This window comes from Anarrhichthys ocellatus, unplaced genomic scaffold, assembly GCF_004355925.1.
Source record: "Anarrhichthys ocellatus isolate YVR2014 unplaced genomic scaffold, GSC_Weel_1.0 scaffold27, whole genome shotgun sequence".
NCBI classification, from domain to species: domain Eukaryota; kingdom Metazoa; phylum Chordata; class Actinopteri; order Perciformes; family Anarhichadidae; genus Anarrhichthys; species Anarrhichthys ocellatus.
The window spans coordinates 4,739,981-4,760,721 of NW_022280057.1; the positions used below are offsets into that span (position 1 = coordinate 4,739,981).

General features: G+C 41.2%; 1 protein-coding gene across 3 annotated transcripts in view; it reads left to right on the forward strand.

Moving 5' to 3' along the window:
* Positions 1-20,741, forward strand: part of pcdh11 (protocadherin 11) — a 123,668-nt gene that overhangs the window by 18,114 nt on the left and 84,813 nt on the right. The window contains exon 4 of one of the 3 annotated variants that reach the window (XM_031862751.1): positions 1,584-3,657. The exons of the other annotated variants lie outside the window; for them this stretch is intronic. Coding sequence (XP_031718611.1) covers positions 1,584-1,667 — 84 coding nt within the window. The 3' untranslated portion in view covers positions 1,668-3,657. Of the gene's footprint in view, positions 1-1,583; positions 3,658-20,741 lie in introns of those variants that run through there. 3 annotated transcript variants of the gene reach the window in all.

The window sequence follows — 20,741 nt, forward strand, 5'->3', positions numbered from 1 at the left end:
AGATCACAGGCAGGTCTTCGCCTTTTCTTTTTTGTTCATCAGAGTGACAGATGGTGCTTTAGGGCCTTTACAGTGATCTCTCTTTGCCCCACACCCTCCCACGCACCTGAAGCAGCTGAAAATAAAGCAAAGACAAAAAGCCTACCCATGGAATAACAATGTGGAGGGCACAAAGGGGGAGATGTATATGGTTGAAGGTCACCAAAATGTTTTCAGGGACTTTACAGATGTAGCTGATAACGAGTAAAGCTTGTTAAAATACTTCAGAGACCACAGATTTGTGTCACCATATGGCTTCATTATTCAGCGAGAGCTGTACTCGCAAATGCGAACCTCCTCCCTCCCCTCACCACTCTGTTCAGTTTTTACACATCTCATCGTTTTCTTTTAACCCCTACCCCCATGGTATTAGAGGTCAATCTGCCTCCAGTGATGAGGAGCTCTTGTGAGTGCATGTGCTTTAGCGGAGGCAGATCAAATGAGTACCACCCTGCCTGAGTGATCTCACACATCAGCATGAATATGAAGGGCATAAAAAGGCTAATACATTATTTTGTTTGGCCCATAATTCTGGACACACGGAGCACATAGGGTCAGTGCTGAACAAAACTCCTCCTGTGACTCAATGTAAGATAAGCTGCTGTTGGTGTTTTTGTAGTATCACACACACACATGCACTGCAGTTAGACCTTAGACCATAAGTGTTGTAGTTATGCCATCTTTAGAATGCAATTCATTATATTATTCATAAAAACAGATCACATTATAAAAAGGATTGCATCACGAGGGCAGCATTGAACACAATATTTGCATCCCTTCATTTATTTGTGTGGGCGAAGGTATTGGCCTTTCACACTAGCCACCCATGGTCTGATGACAAAGCGCTTGTGCTGACTCATAATGGGTGCATAGCCAGGGGTAGAAGCCATGATTTTAAAAGGCTAACTAGGCTTCTTAATCAAATCTGATGTCAGTATTAAATCTTTGCTACTGATTGTGGCTTTATTTTATTTTCATTTTTTATTTTTTTTATTATTATTGTTGTATTTCTGTTGAGTCATTGCATTATGTGCATTACTGTGCCTTGCTAATGTAAGCACCATCAGGTCAGATTTCTTACTGATTCAGATACTGGCAGATGTGTTGCTAAACTTAGGAACAACAAAATGTCATATTCTGTACATATCAGAGGACCCACTGGCAAGGGTTCGAAAGAAAGAGTGGGCCTAAATTCATCCAAATGGCTTTTTTGAGGGGGAATGAAGAGTGCTGCACTAGTGTGGTGGGAGACAAAAAGACAAATTGGGAGTGATAATTGGATTGCATGCTCTGATAAGTACAGGAAAATGCACAAGCATGTGACACTTACAGCATTCTTCAAGGAAACCTGACAAGATAATGACTTGATTGCCAGCCGTGCCTTGAAGAATGCTTTTTTTTTTATCTTCTCCACTCTCTTCGGAGATTTTTTATTCAGTGTTCAGTGTAGCCTCACACTGATAAGGCTACAGCTTAGGCTGCTCAGAGCTCGATGATATTGTAACTACAATCTCCCTATATCTGTCTGTCTCTCTATATTTCAGGAGACGGCACTGAAACCACCACACTATGGCACACTCTGTGGCACAGGTACAGCTCGCTCCCACAGGATTAAAATCAATCTCTAGCTCCCACTACCTAAAGCGAGAAAGAGAGAGAAAAGAGAGAGAGAGAGAGGGCAGAGGGAGGAAAGAAGGAAGGAGAGAGCTGAAGAGGTGAAACAAGTACTTTACTGTCTCTACTGCCTCAAACCCCATCTCTTCATACAACCGAGAGAAAAGATGAACTTGGAGGGGCGGCGGGGGGGGGGGGGGATATCTCAGAAAACGAGAGACGCTTCATGTTGCCTGGCTGAAACTTGACAAAGCTCCACCTGTGAATCCGTTGGAAGTTTAAAAATGCTTTATTGAGTCGTATGCTATTACTTACCTGTGTCAGTGAGGACGATACTGTATGCCCTGAACCCCTCCTCCAAAACATGTCCCTCTCCAGCACCCACTCTGTAAAATAGGTGTTAAATACAGTCAGTAGATCTGTAAATTATGTTTATATTTATGTATGTCACAGAGTTGATGGTGTTTATATTTATTGATTCCAATTCTTTGCTTTGTTTTTTAAAACTGCCTGGTGGCCATTTTATTTTCTTACTTTCTGATTTTTGTGTCTTTTGACGTTGCTCTCTCTGGGTTCGCTCATGGAAGTAATGACTTGTAGTGTATTTATGCTGCAAGGTCTACAACCTGTAGGCTTACATTAGTACTGAGCCCACATCACAGTGTACCTTTTCTGTCAACTTTGGCCTCTTTCTGTCCCACTTTTGATGCCACTGGTAGCGTGGTTAGCGAAGAGCGTGGCTAACATTACGGAAATATGCGTGGCCCCACAATACGACCACATTTGTAGTGATTTACAACAGTGCTACCGATCGCCGCGCTGTTATTTCAGTGGGACGAATGGTAGGACAAGTTTAATACTTTGAGCTAAGCCACAATCACAAGGGACTAACTGCTGGGGTTATAATCAAAAGCTGTTTATGTAGGGCAGATTTGAAGACCACTAAGCCTGACCTTTTGTGTTTCGCTTTCAATTCAGAAGTGATTTTACCGGTGAGAATAAGAATAATCCTCGGGCAGTCTTTAAAATGAGTTGTTGGGCTTAGGCCAAAATGACTTGACTTCATGCAGTTATTTACGTTGACAAAATACATTTTCTGACGAGAATAATAACCAAACTGAAAAGGAAGTGCAGGCTTCAGTTTAAAAACAGCAATAAGTTAACATTTGACAGAAAATCCACTATGGTGCACTTATTACTACTTCTGAGCCGTTTTGTTCGGAGCATAATTTAGCTTCCACTGTTTCTTCACCTATAGAATCATTATGGTACAGTTTGTCCTGCCTAGAATAATTTCTACAGTATACACCAATAAATGGCTTGATGGGTTAGCAGCATTGTTGTTCAATAGTCCTGTTAATTGGTAAGCTAAAGACTGCTTTGATAGGTAAGGCATAAAATACACCTACAGCACATACATATAACCATAGAATTAGAGTCATTAAAATAGACATAGCCTGTGTATTCAATTGGAAATGTACAGATGGACTGCACCAGAGGCTGTTTCCCCTCTTGTGAGAGACTACATATAGTTCAATTTAATTACTGCACGGACTGCCTTTTTCAATTTTGTTCCGGACTGAACATGTCATGGTTCTACAGACTATGTCTATTTTAAAGCTTTTAATTTTATGCGAGTTGCCTCTTTTTGAGGCAAGTTGTTCTTGTTGAAGGAGGTATATTCATGTAATTATGGTATCAAATGTATTCACTACTGCGTAGGAGCCACAGTATGAAATATACATAGCATCCTAGCACTGTGTAATGATTAGATTTGCCTGATCTTTTGGGAAAAGAAAAAAAAAAATACTCATACATGGGGAGAGCTTTTGTCCTTGTAAGGGAGACAGACAACCTCACTTTTATTCAATGTGAAGTACAATATGCACCCTACATGATCTTTGTAATTGAATTTGATTTGCCAGTGTGGAGAAAACTGTAAATGTTTTGTTTATGTATGTGTGCGCTTCTGAAATTTATTAAAGTCTTTTGCATTGTATTGCATATTTTGACGACTCTTCTTATTCATTGCCTTGAGATTGCCTTCAGTCAGTTCAGTTTTCTGCACATTTTACTGTATCTGCTTTATGATAACAGTAAGACTAAAATGAGATACAACACACTGTAGAGTAATCATTTGTTTTTCTCATACACAGTTAGCCAGGAGCATATAGTATATGTCAAAGAGGCTGTGGCCTGTAGACGTATGTGCAGCTGTGTTGGTTTGGACACCATTAATTGGCCCATTTCAGCATGAGAAAAACTGCCCATTCCTCCTTTTCTTCTACATTTTGCAACGCACTTAACTAGGAGACTGAGATGGAGAAATGGTTATACATCTCTCATTAGGAACAGATTACAAATAAAAAAGTTATGGAAATTTGGTTAGAGCACATCCTTTGAAGTGCACAGACAGAAAACAGCAGAAGAAAAGCTTTTTTTGGAACACCATTTTTTTTTTCTGTTTCTCCTCCATGAGAGCTGATAATGATCATTTGATAATGATAACCCCGCTATTATGATGTACAGTAGTACACAAACACAGGGTTTTACACATCTGAGAGGAAGATTGATGCTGGAGGGTGCAATAACCGCTGCTCTAACATTGTGTTATGCAGTGTTTATGCGGATTTGATCCAGAAATACAGACTTGAAAGGCATAAAACAAAGCAAGAGAGGAGACAACAGAAACATGTTTAATTGCTTATCAAAGTTACCTCATATTTCAACACTGAGAAAGAGATAATCAGTTCCCTCGGGGAAGTTGTCCTTGGTGATTTGAGAAAATGATGCACAGTCGAGTAGAGCATTCTCTTATGGAGAGTGCATAAATGTCAGCCTTCTAATAATAGATAAATGTAAACCTGCTAAATGCCTCATTCTTTCTTAAGAAAAACACAGAGCTCGGGTTGAACATAAGGTAGCTGTATCTCTTTGAGCTCGATAAATTATGATTCGACTTTTCTTGTTATTCATAATTAAGCAATGAAATGTTTTCAAACGACACATGAATACATTTAGAAAAAAAAAACTACAACAAAGCCACAGCATTAATGAGTCTTAACATTTGTGCGTGAGGATAGAGTGGGCGATAAATGCATTCTTCTTCTGCTTCAGAGTGCAAAGCCAAAGGTGAGAAAGAGGAAAGAAAAAGATTTAGTGGAAGCAGGAGTTGCTGTTCTAGTTTATAACAGACAATATCTTTGTCCTTGGACCATTTTGTTGTTGCTCCTCTGTACTCACAGAAATGTGCAGTTGTTACGGGTCTCAGCATGCGCTTGTGATTTTAGTCGGCTCACATTAAGTGCATTCACGGTGTTTTTACCATCTGTAAAAGGACTTTTAAAGGTTGGCCCATGGTTGTATTACATTATGTGACTGAGGGAAGTAATTCCAGAGTTGCTTCATGACATATTGATTCATGATTTGGGAAGACGCAGTATTCAATGTCGTCTAACAGGCCAGGAAGCTAGTTATATGTATTATGTTTGATTACATTTAATGCAATATGTCTGCAGATGGAGAAACATATACAGACCCACCCAGAAGAGCTTGCACAGACACACAAAGCAATTCATTGTGCTGCGGTGGTGAGGCTATCCATATGTTCTTCATGAATTGTATTTTTTATTGTTTTCGACTTTTTTTTTTACCATTCACATGCTACCGGCCTTTTTCTAGTAAAGCTTGTCAGACAGTAGCTTCCTGTTATATAAAATCTTTAAATGCACTGCAATTATCAAGAATACATGTTCATGATCAGTTATGAGTAATATTTTTGAAGATGAATCTGAATCTACATATAAAGAAAAATAGAAGTGGTAAAAGCCCAGTAACCTTCCACAACCTTGAGAATGCAATCAGTACAATCAGTACCCCCCCCCCCCCCCATTATCAATTCTTCCCCTCTGATAAATGTAACAAAAAACCAGACCTATTTGTTACTCTGCGGATAACATTGCTATCAAGATGGCAAAACCCAGTTTTTTTCTCTTCTCATTACATTGATTTTACAAACTAACATTGTCCGCCGAGATCACAGTCATCTGCTGCAGATGGTATAGAATGACGATTCAAGACTACAGATTGCAGCAGTTGGCGTCTCAGCTAACCTTTTAAAAGCAGCGTGCACTGAGCAACCTGAGCACCACTAAGGATAATTTACAACATTTTTCTAAACTTGAAATTAAATCAGTAATTGAAGATCAGTTTGGATAAGTCATGAATTTGATGATTTTGGCAGCCACTCACGCATTCATCAAATCCTAACACATCAGGGTGTTTTTCAGTGGTGACATCAGAAACATTCAAATTCAAAGAGGCTTTATTGGCAGGGACATTTCAATAACAATGTCCCCAAAGAATCAAAATACAATTTGTCTAAATATTTGGACAATACACCATCACAAAATATGAATAGTAATATGAACATTATTACTACATTGATAGTATATCCTATGCATGTTTAGCGTGTGTGCTGAGGAATGGTTTATGCTTAGGGAAGGATGAAGGGGTGAGCTACAGCAGCTATATCATATCTCCAGTTTAACAGTAATGTTGTGGATTGTACGTAGGGACAGAATAATTCATTCAGAAATCATCTCTCCAATTACATTTCAACAGATCCCATCACACTGTGTTATGTGTGTGTGTCTAGGCCCTTCACTGTCCCTCAGGTTGTGGTATGTTGATTCATATTGGGCAGCAAGAGGTAGCTTGTCTCCTTCTCCTAGGAGTCATTTTTAATTTTGAGAGAGTCATGCTCTTTGAACTCTGAAATTACAGAAATTAACTTGTCAAAGTAAATGGTCCTTATTTCATTGAATGTTTTATATTTACATTACCTAAAAGTCCTAAATACAAGCTTGGGAGCATTTCTATTGCTTCTGAACAACTCAACATGACTCGCGGGCGTTGAATTATTCCCAGAGAGTGTTCTGCCAAGTCCCTCACTAGTGTACTGTGAGTGGCTAGTACATTTGGCAAGAGTACCGGGCTCCTTTTTGCTCACGGAGGAAGTTTGCCCTCAAGGCTTTCTGCCAGAAAGGGTTTATTTTAACCTAAACCATGATCTGTTCCTAAAGTTAACCAAGTAGGTTGTTTGCCTTTAATTGAGGATATATCTGGCAGAGGCAACATCTGGTATGTGTGTTCAATTTCTGTAATATTTTTAGCATGAAAGTGGAATTAGAAAATTAGCTAGCTAACTAGCCAGCAGCTTAATGAGTAAAATGTAATTTAATGATTCATTCACACACTCTTGTCACAGCATAGGAAAGCACATGGCTACCGCGAAACAATCTGCAAATGACAACACAATAGTTCTAGCCAATCACAGCACATTAGGGCGGGACTAAGTGGAACCAAATCCAGCAAATGGTGTCAACAATGCAAAGGTGCTGCAACGCCTCCGCGACAACGCTGTTATTAGCTGCTTGCGCAGTAGCGGCCATGCGCTAGCTAATGGGGCACCCTCACAAGCACGAACATGCACTAAAAGCACTGGCAGCCAGCCTTGCTATGTAAACAAAGCAAGGAGAAACTACCCACACTGAGGGAAAGCGACTTCATTATCTGCGCAGGTAACATCTGCCATTACACCATTTACAAAGAAAATAACTGTTTGCTGCTCCATTAATGCTCTGAATATCAAATGTAGCACCTTCTTACTTAGGGAAGTGGTATTTTGGCATTTTGTACTTCTACTAAAAGCAATGCCTCTCGTTTAAGTGTTAAAAGTATGAATATGATAAAGGCTTTAAATTGATCATTTAATGCCAAGTGTGTCTATGGAGAGGTGTAGGTCAATTAGCCCAGCAGCAAGTATGTTCCAGAGAATGAAGTGAAGTTATCCTGAAGCAATACTGACTGTTTAAGCAAGTGCTATTTATGCATGTGCTGTGCAGTGGAGCAGGAAACAAGAAGATGCTGTCTTTCTGTTGCACTCCACTCAAGGCAACACTCCACACAATTGCTGCCAAATCTCTGCCAAACTGAATAATTCAATCATCCCCCATAGCTGCGGTGGTCTAGCTACCTTTGTGTGTGCAACAATCAAATCAGTGTGGAAGCCCGCCGAGTGGTTCTTTCTGAGACACTGAGTAGCTCTACAGCCCGGAGATTGTTTTCATTGAAAACAATTCTGTTGATTAAACGAGGTGTGACTGTGGAGCGGGGATCAGAGGAACATCGATTGCTTGTACAATTGTTTGTTCCTTGTTAAAAGTGTGATCTAAAACAGTGGTTGCTGGTGTGCAAGGAGCGTTTGCCAGTGTGCCTGCAAGACAGTAGTGTGTCTCTGTCTTCCCTAAAATATCCCAGGTAGAGAAATCCCCCATGATCGTTCGTGTCGGATTAGCAATGCCCTCACAATTGACAGGGACTCTGAAGGTTTGGAGATGTACTTGCTTTTGACATGGTTTTGTCAGCGCTTGATTGCTTTTATTGAGTAGATGTTACTCCAGTTGTTACAGTAGGGATAAGTGAGCTTTACAAGCACTCTTAAGGAGACCCCCCCCCCCCCTTTAAAACAAAGGTTTCAACCATAGTTTTGCCCATGTAGATTTAAAACTAAACCCCCCCCCCCCCCCCAAGTGCGCAACCAAAAAACAGTAAACAGACAGCAAAATGTATTCATTTTGTTTTTGCTACCAAGTGCATCAGCATTCTGTGGACTTCTGCGACAGCCGCATAGAGGTTATTTGCATTGAAATTTGCCCTCATTTCATCCTCTTTGAAGCATACAGTGGAAAACCTGTCCGGCAATCAATCATGCTGTTGGGGCTAATATATGCAGTTTCCAAACTGTTCCACATCCCACTTAGGGTCATTGTTCAATACTCTGTGATGCTGTCAATATTGTAAAGCAGAGGCTCTTTTCTGAAGCGTAACTGAGTTGTTTCACTAAATGAGTTCCAACAGTCATAAATGAATGCAATTGAACGCTGTAGTGCTGCACTAGTTGTGTTGTGTGGCACAAATGTTAACCTTATACCATTTGTCACAAAAGCAACCATTCCTGGAGGTGATGTTTTAGCTCCAGAGAATAAACCGGTGTTAAGGACAGTGTCGCGACAGGATGCAGTTGTTGCATGTTTGCATGCTGAAGGTTGCCAGACTGAGAGGCTGCAATTTAAGACATTGTCCAAGGAGAGCTATGTCTGTTTCCTCCTTAATCCTGGTAATCCTTGAGCAGAATTCTTGATTTGCTTTTGTAAAAGAGATTGGGAGATGATTAAGATGCTCGTCCGCCTCCTTAGAATAGCTGATAATCTGGTTTGAACAGAGGACTCAGGGGGTATTTAGCCTGCCTTAACATTTGCCCAAGCAGATGGCATTGAAGGGGGGAAGGTGCAACCTTAGCCCCCAACCCCCTCCCTTTTCTGCATGTTCCACTTTGAAAAAAACAAAAAAAAAAGAACAGTGGAATGATAATCAATGTTGTTTATTTTGCTGCTTGACTCTTTAAGTACTTTCAGCCAGATTATAGGCTTTTGCAGGGGATAATCGGGAGGCCGCAGACAATTGCCTTTTTCTATCCTGACAGTATCCCCCCACGAATGCGTAAAGAAGGCGATTTAAAGTTGATGCCGACTCTTAATTCCTGATTAGTCCCATTGCAAACCCTGTTAAAATTAACTGGACACTGCGCTAATCGCTGCATTTTAAACACCCCCTGTTCCGGCGCAGTGGACATGCCACATCCAGGCATGGGAAGACATGCCATGAGTCATATCCTCAGTACTCACGTTTGAAGCTGCTTATTCCTCAATGCTGATGACACTCACACTATGAACCCGGAAACCTACTCCAGGGTAACTGTAACACTTCTGGACTGAACAGTGAGTGTGCTGACTTCTTCTGACTGCAGACAGAGGCAAGCCCCTTTCTCTTCTATGCTGTGCAGTAAAAAAGAAAAAGAAAAGAAAGAATCACAATAGATGTCAGGACAACTCTTACGTGCTTGAGTTTACTGCATATCATTTCACTGTGACAACTACAAGATGCAGTATCATGTCTTTTCAGTAACTATGGTAATGCAATACTTCTGATCACATGCAATATGTAAGCATGACTACATATAAGCAGTTAAATTGTTAACATTGGGCTTCTAAGCCCACATCTCAAACCTTATGCCTCTGGCAATCTTCTCAGCTCAGTACTGGACTCTCGCAACAAAAGAATTTGTCTGAGATCAGCCCATTAACTAATTAGAGCTTCCCATGACATAAGTAGGATCACTGTGGAAAGGTTTGGACGTACAGAAGGACAGTTTCACCAAAGGCATTTGATGCTTTTCCGGCGTCCTTTGTGCAGTTGTGTGTTCTATAACAGGATATTGTACATGGCTGTCAGGCTCAATCTGGGGCAGAAAACACAAAAGCCAAGCAGAGGCCCCCAATGCGACATTGACACAGTGCAAGTTAATCCACACGTACACAACAGCATGCCGATTTTCTTTCTGTGCTCTCACTTCATCCAGTGACAAGCAAAAGGGTTCAAAGTGAATGCTTGAAAAGCACTCTAATGTGAATATCTGATTACATTCAAAGCAGTTTGTACAAGACCCACGAACAGTACACGTTATAATTGCAACTACATCCACAGCTTGATATCTTTGTGTCATACTTGCTATGATTAATGCCGTAATTACTATTTTTTTCCTTGTCATCAGTGCTGTGCTTTGTAAGTGCTTCCTCGTAATAGAAACGCACTGCATGTCATGTGCTTCAGATGTGTATGAAAACTGCATATCAGCTTGGAGGTATGCAAAGAGCCATTAGCGGAGAATGATGGATGGTGAACCGCAAAAAAAGGCTAATGCTATGTCAGTGGTAACACAAATTATACAGCACATTGTAATGGCTCGGATCTCTACCTGTATCAATGTTAGGTCACTGTTGGCTCATTGAGTGAAAACCACAGCACAACAAAACAAACATCTCTTTAACAAGCTGTTAACAAAGTTTTGATCTGATCACTTTTCTCCATCAGGAGCAAGCTCCACTTTAATGAACTGAATAGCATGTTGCTTTTAATATACAATAGCTAATGTAAAAAAATATAGCTTTAGTGCCCGGGATCATTTACCACAATGAAGTGGAAGCACAGCCAGAGCTTGCAACATGAAAGCACGATAGAATCAGAGATGTTTTTGAAGTGTCTTCTTAAATAATGTGTGTGATATTCACTGATGCTCATAAAGAATGTATGTGCATGAAGTCTTCAAAAAAGAGCAGCAACTCATTCCCCAGAACAATCAGACAGATTACATGTCATTTTGACAGTTTTGTTTTGTTGCAGATGTCTTTGTCGCTTGGCCAGACAGTCATTATGAAGTGAAATGGCTTCACGTCATGCCGCGCCATGAATTTTGAGGGAAATTGGTGCTTCCCACACACCCCTTGAGATACCTCTTTTGCAGTTATGTCTTGGTTATAACTGTTACCTTTTTTTTTTTTTAAAGAACTGACTTCATTTACAGTTTCTCCCGGGTAAGGATATTGCAGTTTTGGTACTATCTTTTACAAGTAAAACCAATGAAACCGGAATCTGACCACTTTCACAATCCTTGTGTTTGATGGTCTTCCTCTCCAATAAATACTTTTGTAGCCAATCCGATGTGATTGGAATAGTTAGATCGGAAACACCATTTCATCACCTTGTTTTCAAGTTCGCTTCACCTCCTTCTGTTTCTTAGATCCCATGTACAGACCAATATGTTTTTCTCCAAATCAGTTTTCCTCTGCTTGTGTTTCGCTGTGATTGAGGTTACATCCTCTGTTTTCAACAAAAGAGAAAGTCCCAGGCCTCCAGGAGAATTGCACATGTATTACAGACAAATTCACTACATATATTACCAATGCTCCGCACATACAGACAGGCGCCGCTTGTGATGGAGCACACATGTTCAAGCCCAGAGGTAATGGACAACACTTCAGTGAATTGTGCCGACCTTATTGTATTGTGTGGATGATTGTGTTATGCTCCCTCAGATAATGACTGTGCCCTACTTTGACTTTGAGGTACTGACCTGAAATAAGGCACACAAGTGAAATCCGAGCCTGGATGAACCTGGAAGTGATTAAGGTCACCCAGGCACACCACATTTGTTTGACCCCCCCCAGTGACTCGCATCGACCAATGTCTGCAAATTCTTTGGGAGTCTTTTGTGGGGTTCCTGCTCAATGCAAACATTGACAACATATTTTGGGAAAAGTGTCAGGATGATTAAATACACCTGCGGGAACAGACTTTAAATGTATTTAAGTACCCCATTGTTCTGGGAGGTGCAAAAAAACGTGTTGTTCTCTCCTTACATGACATACGGTCTTTAGATTTTTGGTGACAAATCTAAAAAAAAGGTTCAACTCCACAAGTAGCCAAGAGTAATTCTTCCCACACATAATTTTCTGGATGCAACCAGCTGTTTAGCAGATATGAACCACAAGACTACATTTTTACGCTTCAGTTGGCCTCATTTGTTTTGACATTGGGCAACAATACGATATATAGTGTAATCGATGACTGGTGCTCAGCATGCTGCTACTCATGTGTCCAATACTGCTATGTACTCACTATGGGTGCTGACTGCACAGAGGGAGAGAGTCACTGAGGTCACAAATAGTTCAATGGCAACTATCAGTGAAAGTGCACAGTAATGCAGAGCAATGCCAGTGAGCCAATGCAAGAAGATGAATAAAGAAGTTTTCATAGTTTCTTATGGCATATGCAAATACATCTAAGTACTTAAGGATGCATCACATACAGGCAAAATAAAACATCAAGTGAGTGAACCCGAGTGCGTCAGATGATGATGCAACACTGAATCCTGGATTTGTCTCAATTGAACTCCATTCGGCTCCTTGATACATTATTTATCATGACGGAAAAGGCTGGGTATCCTAGACCAGGTGTCATTGACATGATGCATAGGTGCCTTCATGCTTTGGGGGAAACATGGATAACATGAGATCATGTCTGCCTTTTGAGGGTGGGTTGCACTGAGAGGATCTTGTTTTTGCAACCCGCTATTCTGCTGGGGATCAGTACACAGCTCCTTGCAACAGCCATGACTCTCAGATAGAAATTGCTCATCCTCTGGTGTGCATGTAAATCAGAGTGGTGGGGATAGAATGAAATAATGAAGTGAGCCTGCTTTTTTTTTTTTCAAGAGAGACCGTTGGGACCCACTATTTTTAGACGCAACAAAAAAAGATTGCCAGGGCTGTCCAGTCCCTCCCGTTAAGTTATGGAGTTTTATCCACTTGTCAATGTACAACCACTTGTCTCAGGGCTTAGACACACACTGGGAAGAGATGGAGGCCAGTGTCTCCCACACAATCTCAATTAAGCCTCTGTGGGATTCACGAGATGGATGTGTCCACGGATGGCCATTCTGTCCACACTAATAGATGATGGACATCGTCAGCGAGTTGATTCTGAAACGTACAGAACGTATCCATCGGCCGCACGGTAACCCTGTAAGATTACCCTCCCTGCCAGCAGGAAATGCTTCGCCACGAAGACAAATGTGGCAGATGAATACTCAGCATGATCCTGGGGTATTTGTCATCTGGTTGTTCTCTTTCTAATGGGTTTTTCTGCTGATGATTCAAGGTCAAAGAAGGACAAAGTGCTCGACACCAGAAGTTAAGAACAGATTCTTAAGAAGGATCACGAGACAGACCCTAACCTGTCAACCTTGTAGATTTCATAGTCTAAACACTAATCTTATTCTCACTGCATCTTTAGCCTTAGCTCCCTTCAAATCATATCCCTTTAGTTCATGATGCTCTTTATAAATCTCAAGGTTGTTACCGTCCGCATCAGGACATGCTAGGTTGTCCCTCCTTTTATCACCCAGGACTGCTCAACCATCGATTTATTCGTCTGGAACTGTGTAAGGGATGCATTCCCATAATTTATTGTTACACCATTATCTCCCATATTTTCGATACAACATTTAACCTTGAAAATGACGAATTTGCAGATGCAGCGAGACTGGATCTTTGCAAAGTCAGATATTTTCTGGCCTCCTTGGCAAGGAGGAGAGGGCAATAATGCTGCTATGTTTGCCTTTTAGAGATAACACCTCAAAGGTCATTTGAATGACTTGGTGTAATGTGGGTCATGTGGCCATATAGCCTTAAACGCAGAGAGCAACCAACTGCCTGGCATGTGAGATATTTCCTCTCTACCAGGTTTTTATTATATGACTGACGGGTTGCTTAGGTATGTGAGATCACTCCGTAGACTATTTCCAGAGTGCAGAGTCACACATATGGGACTGGGTGATAACACAAGGGGCAACATGTCCACATCAGCTTGGTTTAGTGTGAAAGTTATAGCAGTGTCTGTTCTACTTCTATAGGATTTCTCATAAAAAAAAGACCTAATGTCACAGAAATGGAAACCCATGAATGCATCCCTAACATTCAGGATTAGAAGGCCTCCAAAAGTAACTGCCCTTGACTACTTTAAAAGAAACACATAAAAGGCACCACATGTCAAGACACACATTGGCCAGCAAAGTGAAAATTCCTGCTTCTTATCTGTTTGATTTTGCACTTAGGGATTTATTTTTCTTCATCTTTTCTCTTCAAACATCAAGTACCAAAGTCATTTACATGTGCTAGGGGAGACCAGAGTTTTAAAGCACAGACACACAACTTACTGCTGTCTCGAGGCAGTCTATGAGGAAAATAAGGAAGTTATAGGGATGGGTAAACTAAGGAAAACTAGGAAGGGTAAAATGAAAGGAAAGAGAAAAAGAAGGAAGGTGGAGGAATAGAATGATGAGGGACATGAGAACGGTAGGGGGTGAGACCAATGAAACACAGAGAGGGTAATTCAATTTGACTAAAACTCTCTGTCGCTTCATACAACAGGGAGATTGGCCTAAACACCGAAATGAATTAAAATTCATGAACTATTGAAGAGTGAGCTGCCAGTTGTGTGGATAACATGATTCAGTTTTAAAGCAGGGTATTTTTATTTTTTTGTAATTACAAATAAATGAAGCTATTAGTTTACCTTAAATTAAAAGCAGGAGGGTTCCCAGAGAGATATCTGATCCCATGTGTAACTCATTTAAGACTGATTTGGGCCCCTATTGAGCTGGCAGGCAAACTGAAATGAAGCAGAGCATCTCAACCGCATATTATTGTCTAACTCCTGCTGGCCGAGAGCCCTTTCTTTAGCTTGGAAAGACAGCTGATTGTTCCGTACTTGAAAACCACACCTGTAAGGTACACTTTGGTAAAAAAAAATAGCAAAAACTTCTGGCATGCTAAAGTTTCCCCACTCCAATTTGTACGCTTGAATACATATTCATGAACGTCTACTCAGTGGAATCTGGCACGGGAGGAGCACACGCAGCTCGTAACGCTTCCAAAAGCAGCCAAATCAAAAGAAAATCCAGTGTTTGACTCTCCATCCACAATATAAATAAGTAATTTATCAATTGTGCTTAAAGAGGCATACAATGGGCAGAACAGGGAACATTGTGTAGCTGGGATAATCCCTTAGAAGATTTATCCTGACGTTGCCTTGAGGGGAATAGTGAGAGCAAGAAGCAGATCCCATTCCCGCCTTCTCCGTCTCTCTATCTCTCTCTTTCTCTGGATTCGTAGTCACTATCACAGCTCCTGATCAGCCCTGTTTAGTTATATTGCATTGTGTTCTTTGATATTCCAGTTAATCCGTGAAGTGAAGAGATTTAGCCCGAGATTACAGTGATCCAATGAATTTCCGATGATACACTACTCATGTCTGCAGCCCTGAGTGTTGCCACCGATGGTCTGACAGCCCCACAGCTTCCCTTAAGCTACTGTAGGCTTTTTGTACTGTAGCTCGAGTTTTCTTAATGTTGTTTTCAGTTAACGGAAAAAAAAAACATCTACATGCTAGCGGTCAAAGAAAAATGTGATCCCAGACATCTGATTCCATGTTCAGATGGAGCGCAGCAATAATTACACGTTCAGGTCCTGAGCTGATTTGTTTTTCTGTGGTCTGGCTAGCGAACCGGGTGACTTGATCTAACTCGACTCCGACAAACGGACCACAGAGTTCTAATTTCACTTTAGGACCGCCCAAGATCGTCTTACCAATTTTCCATCCATATTAAGCCAAGGTGAGTTGTGTTGCCTGGCAACAAAGCAAACAAGCCAGCATAGATTTGAACATCTGGTTGCAGTTCATGGATTCTATCAGTGGGAGCATTCTGTTTATGTGCAATTACTTGAACCAATCACATGCAAAAGCTTTTTTTCAATCTGGCTCCCTGAGTGCTGTCACTAGTTATTACAGTGCTTGCTATTTAGCAAAAGTGCATTTGCAGTTTGAAGAGCATCCCAAGATATTAGTGGCATCTAATTGCATTACCTGGAGGAGACTGATGGCGCCAGTTAAAACGGCTGGCCCCAGTTCAGGCTGCGTTGAAGGCAAGTGCTTCTTTACAGATTATTTGTCTCCGACTGGAATCTTTTGTCGACTAAGTGATTTTCTGACAGCTTTAAGCTTCCACTCACCTCACCAAACACCCCCCCCCCCCCCCCCCCCCCCCAGCAATTGTACATCTCACCAATAATCCACTTTCATCCATGTGTAACTAAAACAATGACAGCATGATAATGGCAGTTAGTGCAGCCAAATTTTGATTGCACAAGTCAAGATTCGTGCTCATTAACTTGTTTTGAATTGATTCATGCATTCATGTTTGTTTACCTAGCAATAGTGTAAAGTGTCCCAGCACAGCGATCCATATTCAAGCAGGCCAGCTGTGAGGCTCATCGCAGTATACTCGTCCATTTTGTAAAAGCCAGATTTTGTTTTTTAATCTTTCCTAATTCCCAGTGATCAAATCTCTCCATCTCTGTACCGATTCATTACGCTGCTCATCATTTCTGCATAATAGACTGAGCTCTCCATATACGTAGGTCTTCTTTGCCAAGGTGACAAAAATGTACAGTTTCTTCAGCAAAAGAAAGAAGTCATCTCAGGGGCGGCCCAACATCATTTCCCCAAAAGCCACAGGCAAATCATGATGACTGAGAATACAATAAGATGAAAACTGCCAAGTGACCCTCATAGGATATGTCTCGAGCACCTTCTGTCTCCCACTTCTAGATTTAGGAGGGACTGGAGGGGTTTTTACCTCACAGTCCTCACGTAGTCCAGTGGGACTCTCATCTCGGGAATAGCATGCCAGTTTTATTGAGCAGGGAGTGGCAGTGGAGAGAGACGAGGGCCCTCGGAGACGCCTGGATGTTTTCCATATTAAACTGCAGAGAGAGAGAGAGATAGAGAGCCTTAAGATCTCACTGGTGAAATTACTTTCATTTTCTATATCAAAATGCCAGATAAAGTAGCATAATTGTCGAGACTGTGACATATCTGTCTGTTGTTTGTGTGAGATTTTATCCCACTTTAGCGATCCCGCTCCCTCCTCTCATTTCACTTCTACCCCACCTACACATTCCTCTCTTCCTCTTCCACCCTCCCTCTTTGCCCCCTGCTCCCTCCCTTGCGCCAGTACCCCTCTTACTAATTCCCCAACCTCGAACCCCTCCCTTTTTCTGCCTCACTTCCTACAGAGAGTAAAACGTCTATGGGCATTTATAGTCACATTAATATGACCAAAGGATGTGGGGTAATAAATCGCTTTCTTTCTCCCAATGAGCCATAAGAAGTGGTGATAAAAACAACTTTTCTGTTGTTGTGCGCTTTTGCCTTGTGCAGTGAGGAAGGAAAAAAAAGAGCTGTGTTTGAAGTTCAGATTAGTCTTCAGGGAGTCCCACCTATTGGGACGGTTAACCTTTAGCCATTCAGCTATAAAGCAAGTGAGTTCCATTAAAATACATAATGCATGAAGTGCCGAGATTGCATGCCATTGATCAGCACTTGAATAAATTGAGTTGAAATCCTATTAACATAACCAGTTACACATAAAGTGAGATGAATAAAGTGCAGTATAACACCTGCAAAAATTAGCCACCATCAGCCACAGTTTTGTGACGGTTGAAGTAGTCAGAGTAACTCAAGGCAATTTAGAAATTAACAGTAATGAACTATAATTTCAGTTATTTATGCAATGGGTCGCTGCCTGCATTTGTTGTCTTTAATTGCATTTTAGTAGCAGCACATAGTAGTGTGGGTTTGGAATGCTGTCATACATAGTCCATTTTGTATATCAAACCCCCTAAATCCCTTTGTAATCCTTAGCCTCAGAGACATCTTGTTGTGGCCATTTCTTTGATTTATAACAGGACACAAGGTGACGTTTTTTCCAATGTCAGTTAAAATGTGTCACAATAGCAAATGTTCATTTCTACCAAGTGTATTGCTTTTGCCTCTTCCTCTCTGTTTCAATCGAAGTTCTTCATTGTTTTTATTGTTGTTTATTGGTTATTGCTTGTCCTTTTGGCTCAGTATGAAAAGTTGTCATGAGAGACGCATCAGAGCTGTTTAGCAACGCTGCATCCGAGGGAGCATCTTGACCGTGGCGCCTGTCTTCTTCTAGTGTGTGCGTGTGAGTGTTTATGGTAAGACAGACGAACCCCCAATAACCACACTCCACTTTTCGGCTTAAAGCATGCACATCCTCTCCCTTTTGAAGCAATTAAGGGCTATGCTGTCATCTTGACAGGTAGCCTCCATCTCTCTAGATGCATGCGTGCCACACGTTTTTGTGGGACACACATGCCACACCATTTTATAAAAAACATTTTTTTCTGTCTTTAACTCCCCCTCTGTCTTGTATCAGGAATAATTAGGTCAATTTATTCAGGTGGATACCCAGTACAACATATGTGTTTTCAGATTAGGTGCTGGCGAGGCTCTGTCACCCGACCTTGTGCAGACTGGGTGATGACCCAAATTAAAGCATGTTTCCTCCCCACCCATTGCTCCCCCTTCCTCCTCAGATCCCCCCCGCCATCGCCCCCAAACCCTCATCCCCCACCCCCCTTCCGGTGCCGTGCCAGCCTCCCCACAACAAAGCCAGAGAACGCCTGCCAACGGTAGCAGCTCCTTAATGAAATAGTAATTGTGACTGTGACTCGCATGCATCAGTCGCTTTCCTGTCCTGTTCTGTTTCATTGCACAATACACAGAGAAGTCGACGGAGTTCCAGCTATGTAATTTCATTAATGCTCAGTGTCGCACCTCTGCGTATAGTTTGTTTTCATTACAGCTTTACATTAGCTGCGATTGCTTTACCAGGTTTGTTGCCCTGTTGTTCCGGGTCTTAATAGCTATCTAAGAAATGTTGCACACAGTATACCGGAGTTACACCCAATGAGTGAGATGCATGAAGTGCACTGAATATTCCCTTAAGGAGATGCGTAATGAGATTTTTGTGTGGCGGCAGTAACAGCTGTTCAGAGAGACACAAGAGTGTGAAATATTTAAGATCAATACATCATTTATTTCACTGCGAGTCTATAATGGGCCCACAATTGTACGCTCCATTACTGGACACAGGGGCCTAGACTGCTGACCAATCCCATCTAATGAAAACAAATGTACTGGCAGGCTGAAGCAAAGAAATACACTGCAACACAGTTCACGTTCCAGTGTCATTTGGTATGAGGACTGTGGCCCTGGTCTATGCAGAACACCAGGCTTAGCAACTCAAGTGTGTCATTATGTGTGGGCAGGGAGAGGGAAAGCCAAAAGTGCCCTAATAGCAGACCGCTACTGAAACTGAAAACCAGGTCGCAGTTGTTTCATAGACATGCAACTGCAGTACAGAACAAATCTATCTATCTACCCATCCATTTATCCATCTATCTCTGTCTGTCTCTCTGTCTAAATTGCAAAAATCTCATTATGTTACAGCGTTACAAATTCTGGATATCATGTTGAGATGTTTCGACGATAGTGTCTTTTATAGCTCTTTCATCAAAAGCACAAATAAGATCAGGACTATTATTTCCAAAGTGACCACGCTGATCCAACATCAGTTTTAGCCTTGGATCACGCCGAAAATGGAAGAAAAACAAGGACATATTTAGTGATCCCAGATCAGCACACCTCCTCTGAGAGGACTTTGATGAGTGCAGCTCCCGATTAGATTAGAGGCCTCGACTGATGAATGTAATCCATCATCTTGTAAGCAATGGAAATGTATGACAATTTAGTTTCAGTAACTCTGTCATAAGCCCTTAGCTTTTAGTTTTCAGACTTGCATAACTACAAACAGACTAAAGGAGTACAAGGGAAGGCTCATGGGGCTGCATCTTTCACGGAACTTGCGGGATTTTGATTTGTGACCGTGACAGAGATTGAAAATACATCTTTCTACGTTGAAAGTGGCTTTTTTTTTTCTTTCTATTTCTCGCATTTTGTTTCTTTTGTTCACCTTTTGCCTTCTCACTGCAGGCAAAACAAAATGTGTGGTGGTTCCATTTCATCAACTAAACTCTGAGATAATTCATGTATAAAACTGGATGTTTTGTGAATGTTTCACCACTTTACTCCAGTTTGAGAGACGACAACTTCTTTGAACTTGATTTTCCCCCCATGGTGCAGCTACTGTAGCCCATGAAGTGCGTATTCTTACTGGGCACCGAGGGAATGAGCTGATCAGCGCTCTCAACACAAATCTTTTGTTTTTGTTGTTCGTGTCATATTTCTGTCAGGTGTGGCAGCTCATCAAGCTGAAATAATGAGGCCATGTTCCATGATTTGTGACAAAACTCTTTAGATATTTATGTCATCATAAACTGTTTCTTTGAACTGCTTCAAATAGTTGGTTCTTGCGACTATTTACCCAAAGATCCTTTTAAAATAAATTATAGTTGTGTATTGTTTACACTTAGACTACATGGTAGATTAGATAGAGGCTAAAAATAATGAAATAAAAAGCAAAACTAAACATATGCATACCGTAAACATTGAAATGATACATTCAGGAAACCAGTTTATAAGTGGGCGTGTGAATTTAATTGAGGCAGAATCTGTTGGGTGACATGATAGAGGGATGTGGGTGGGGAGTTTTAGCTGCCGAGGAGTTTAAATGTTTATGCTTTTTTGGTTTTATAATTCCTAATACCCATTAAGTGACATGAAATAATGTGATTTGC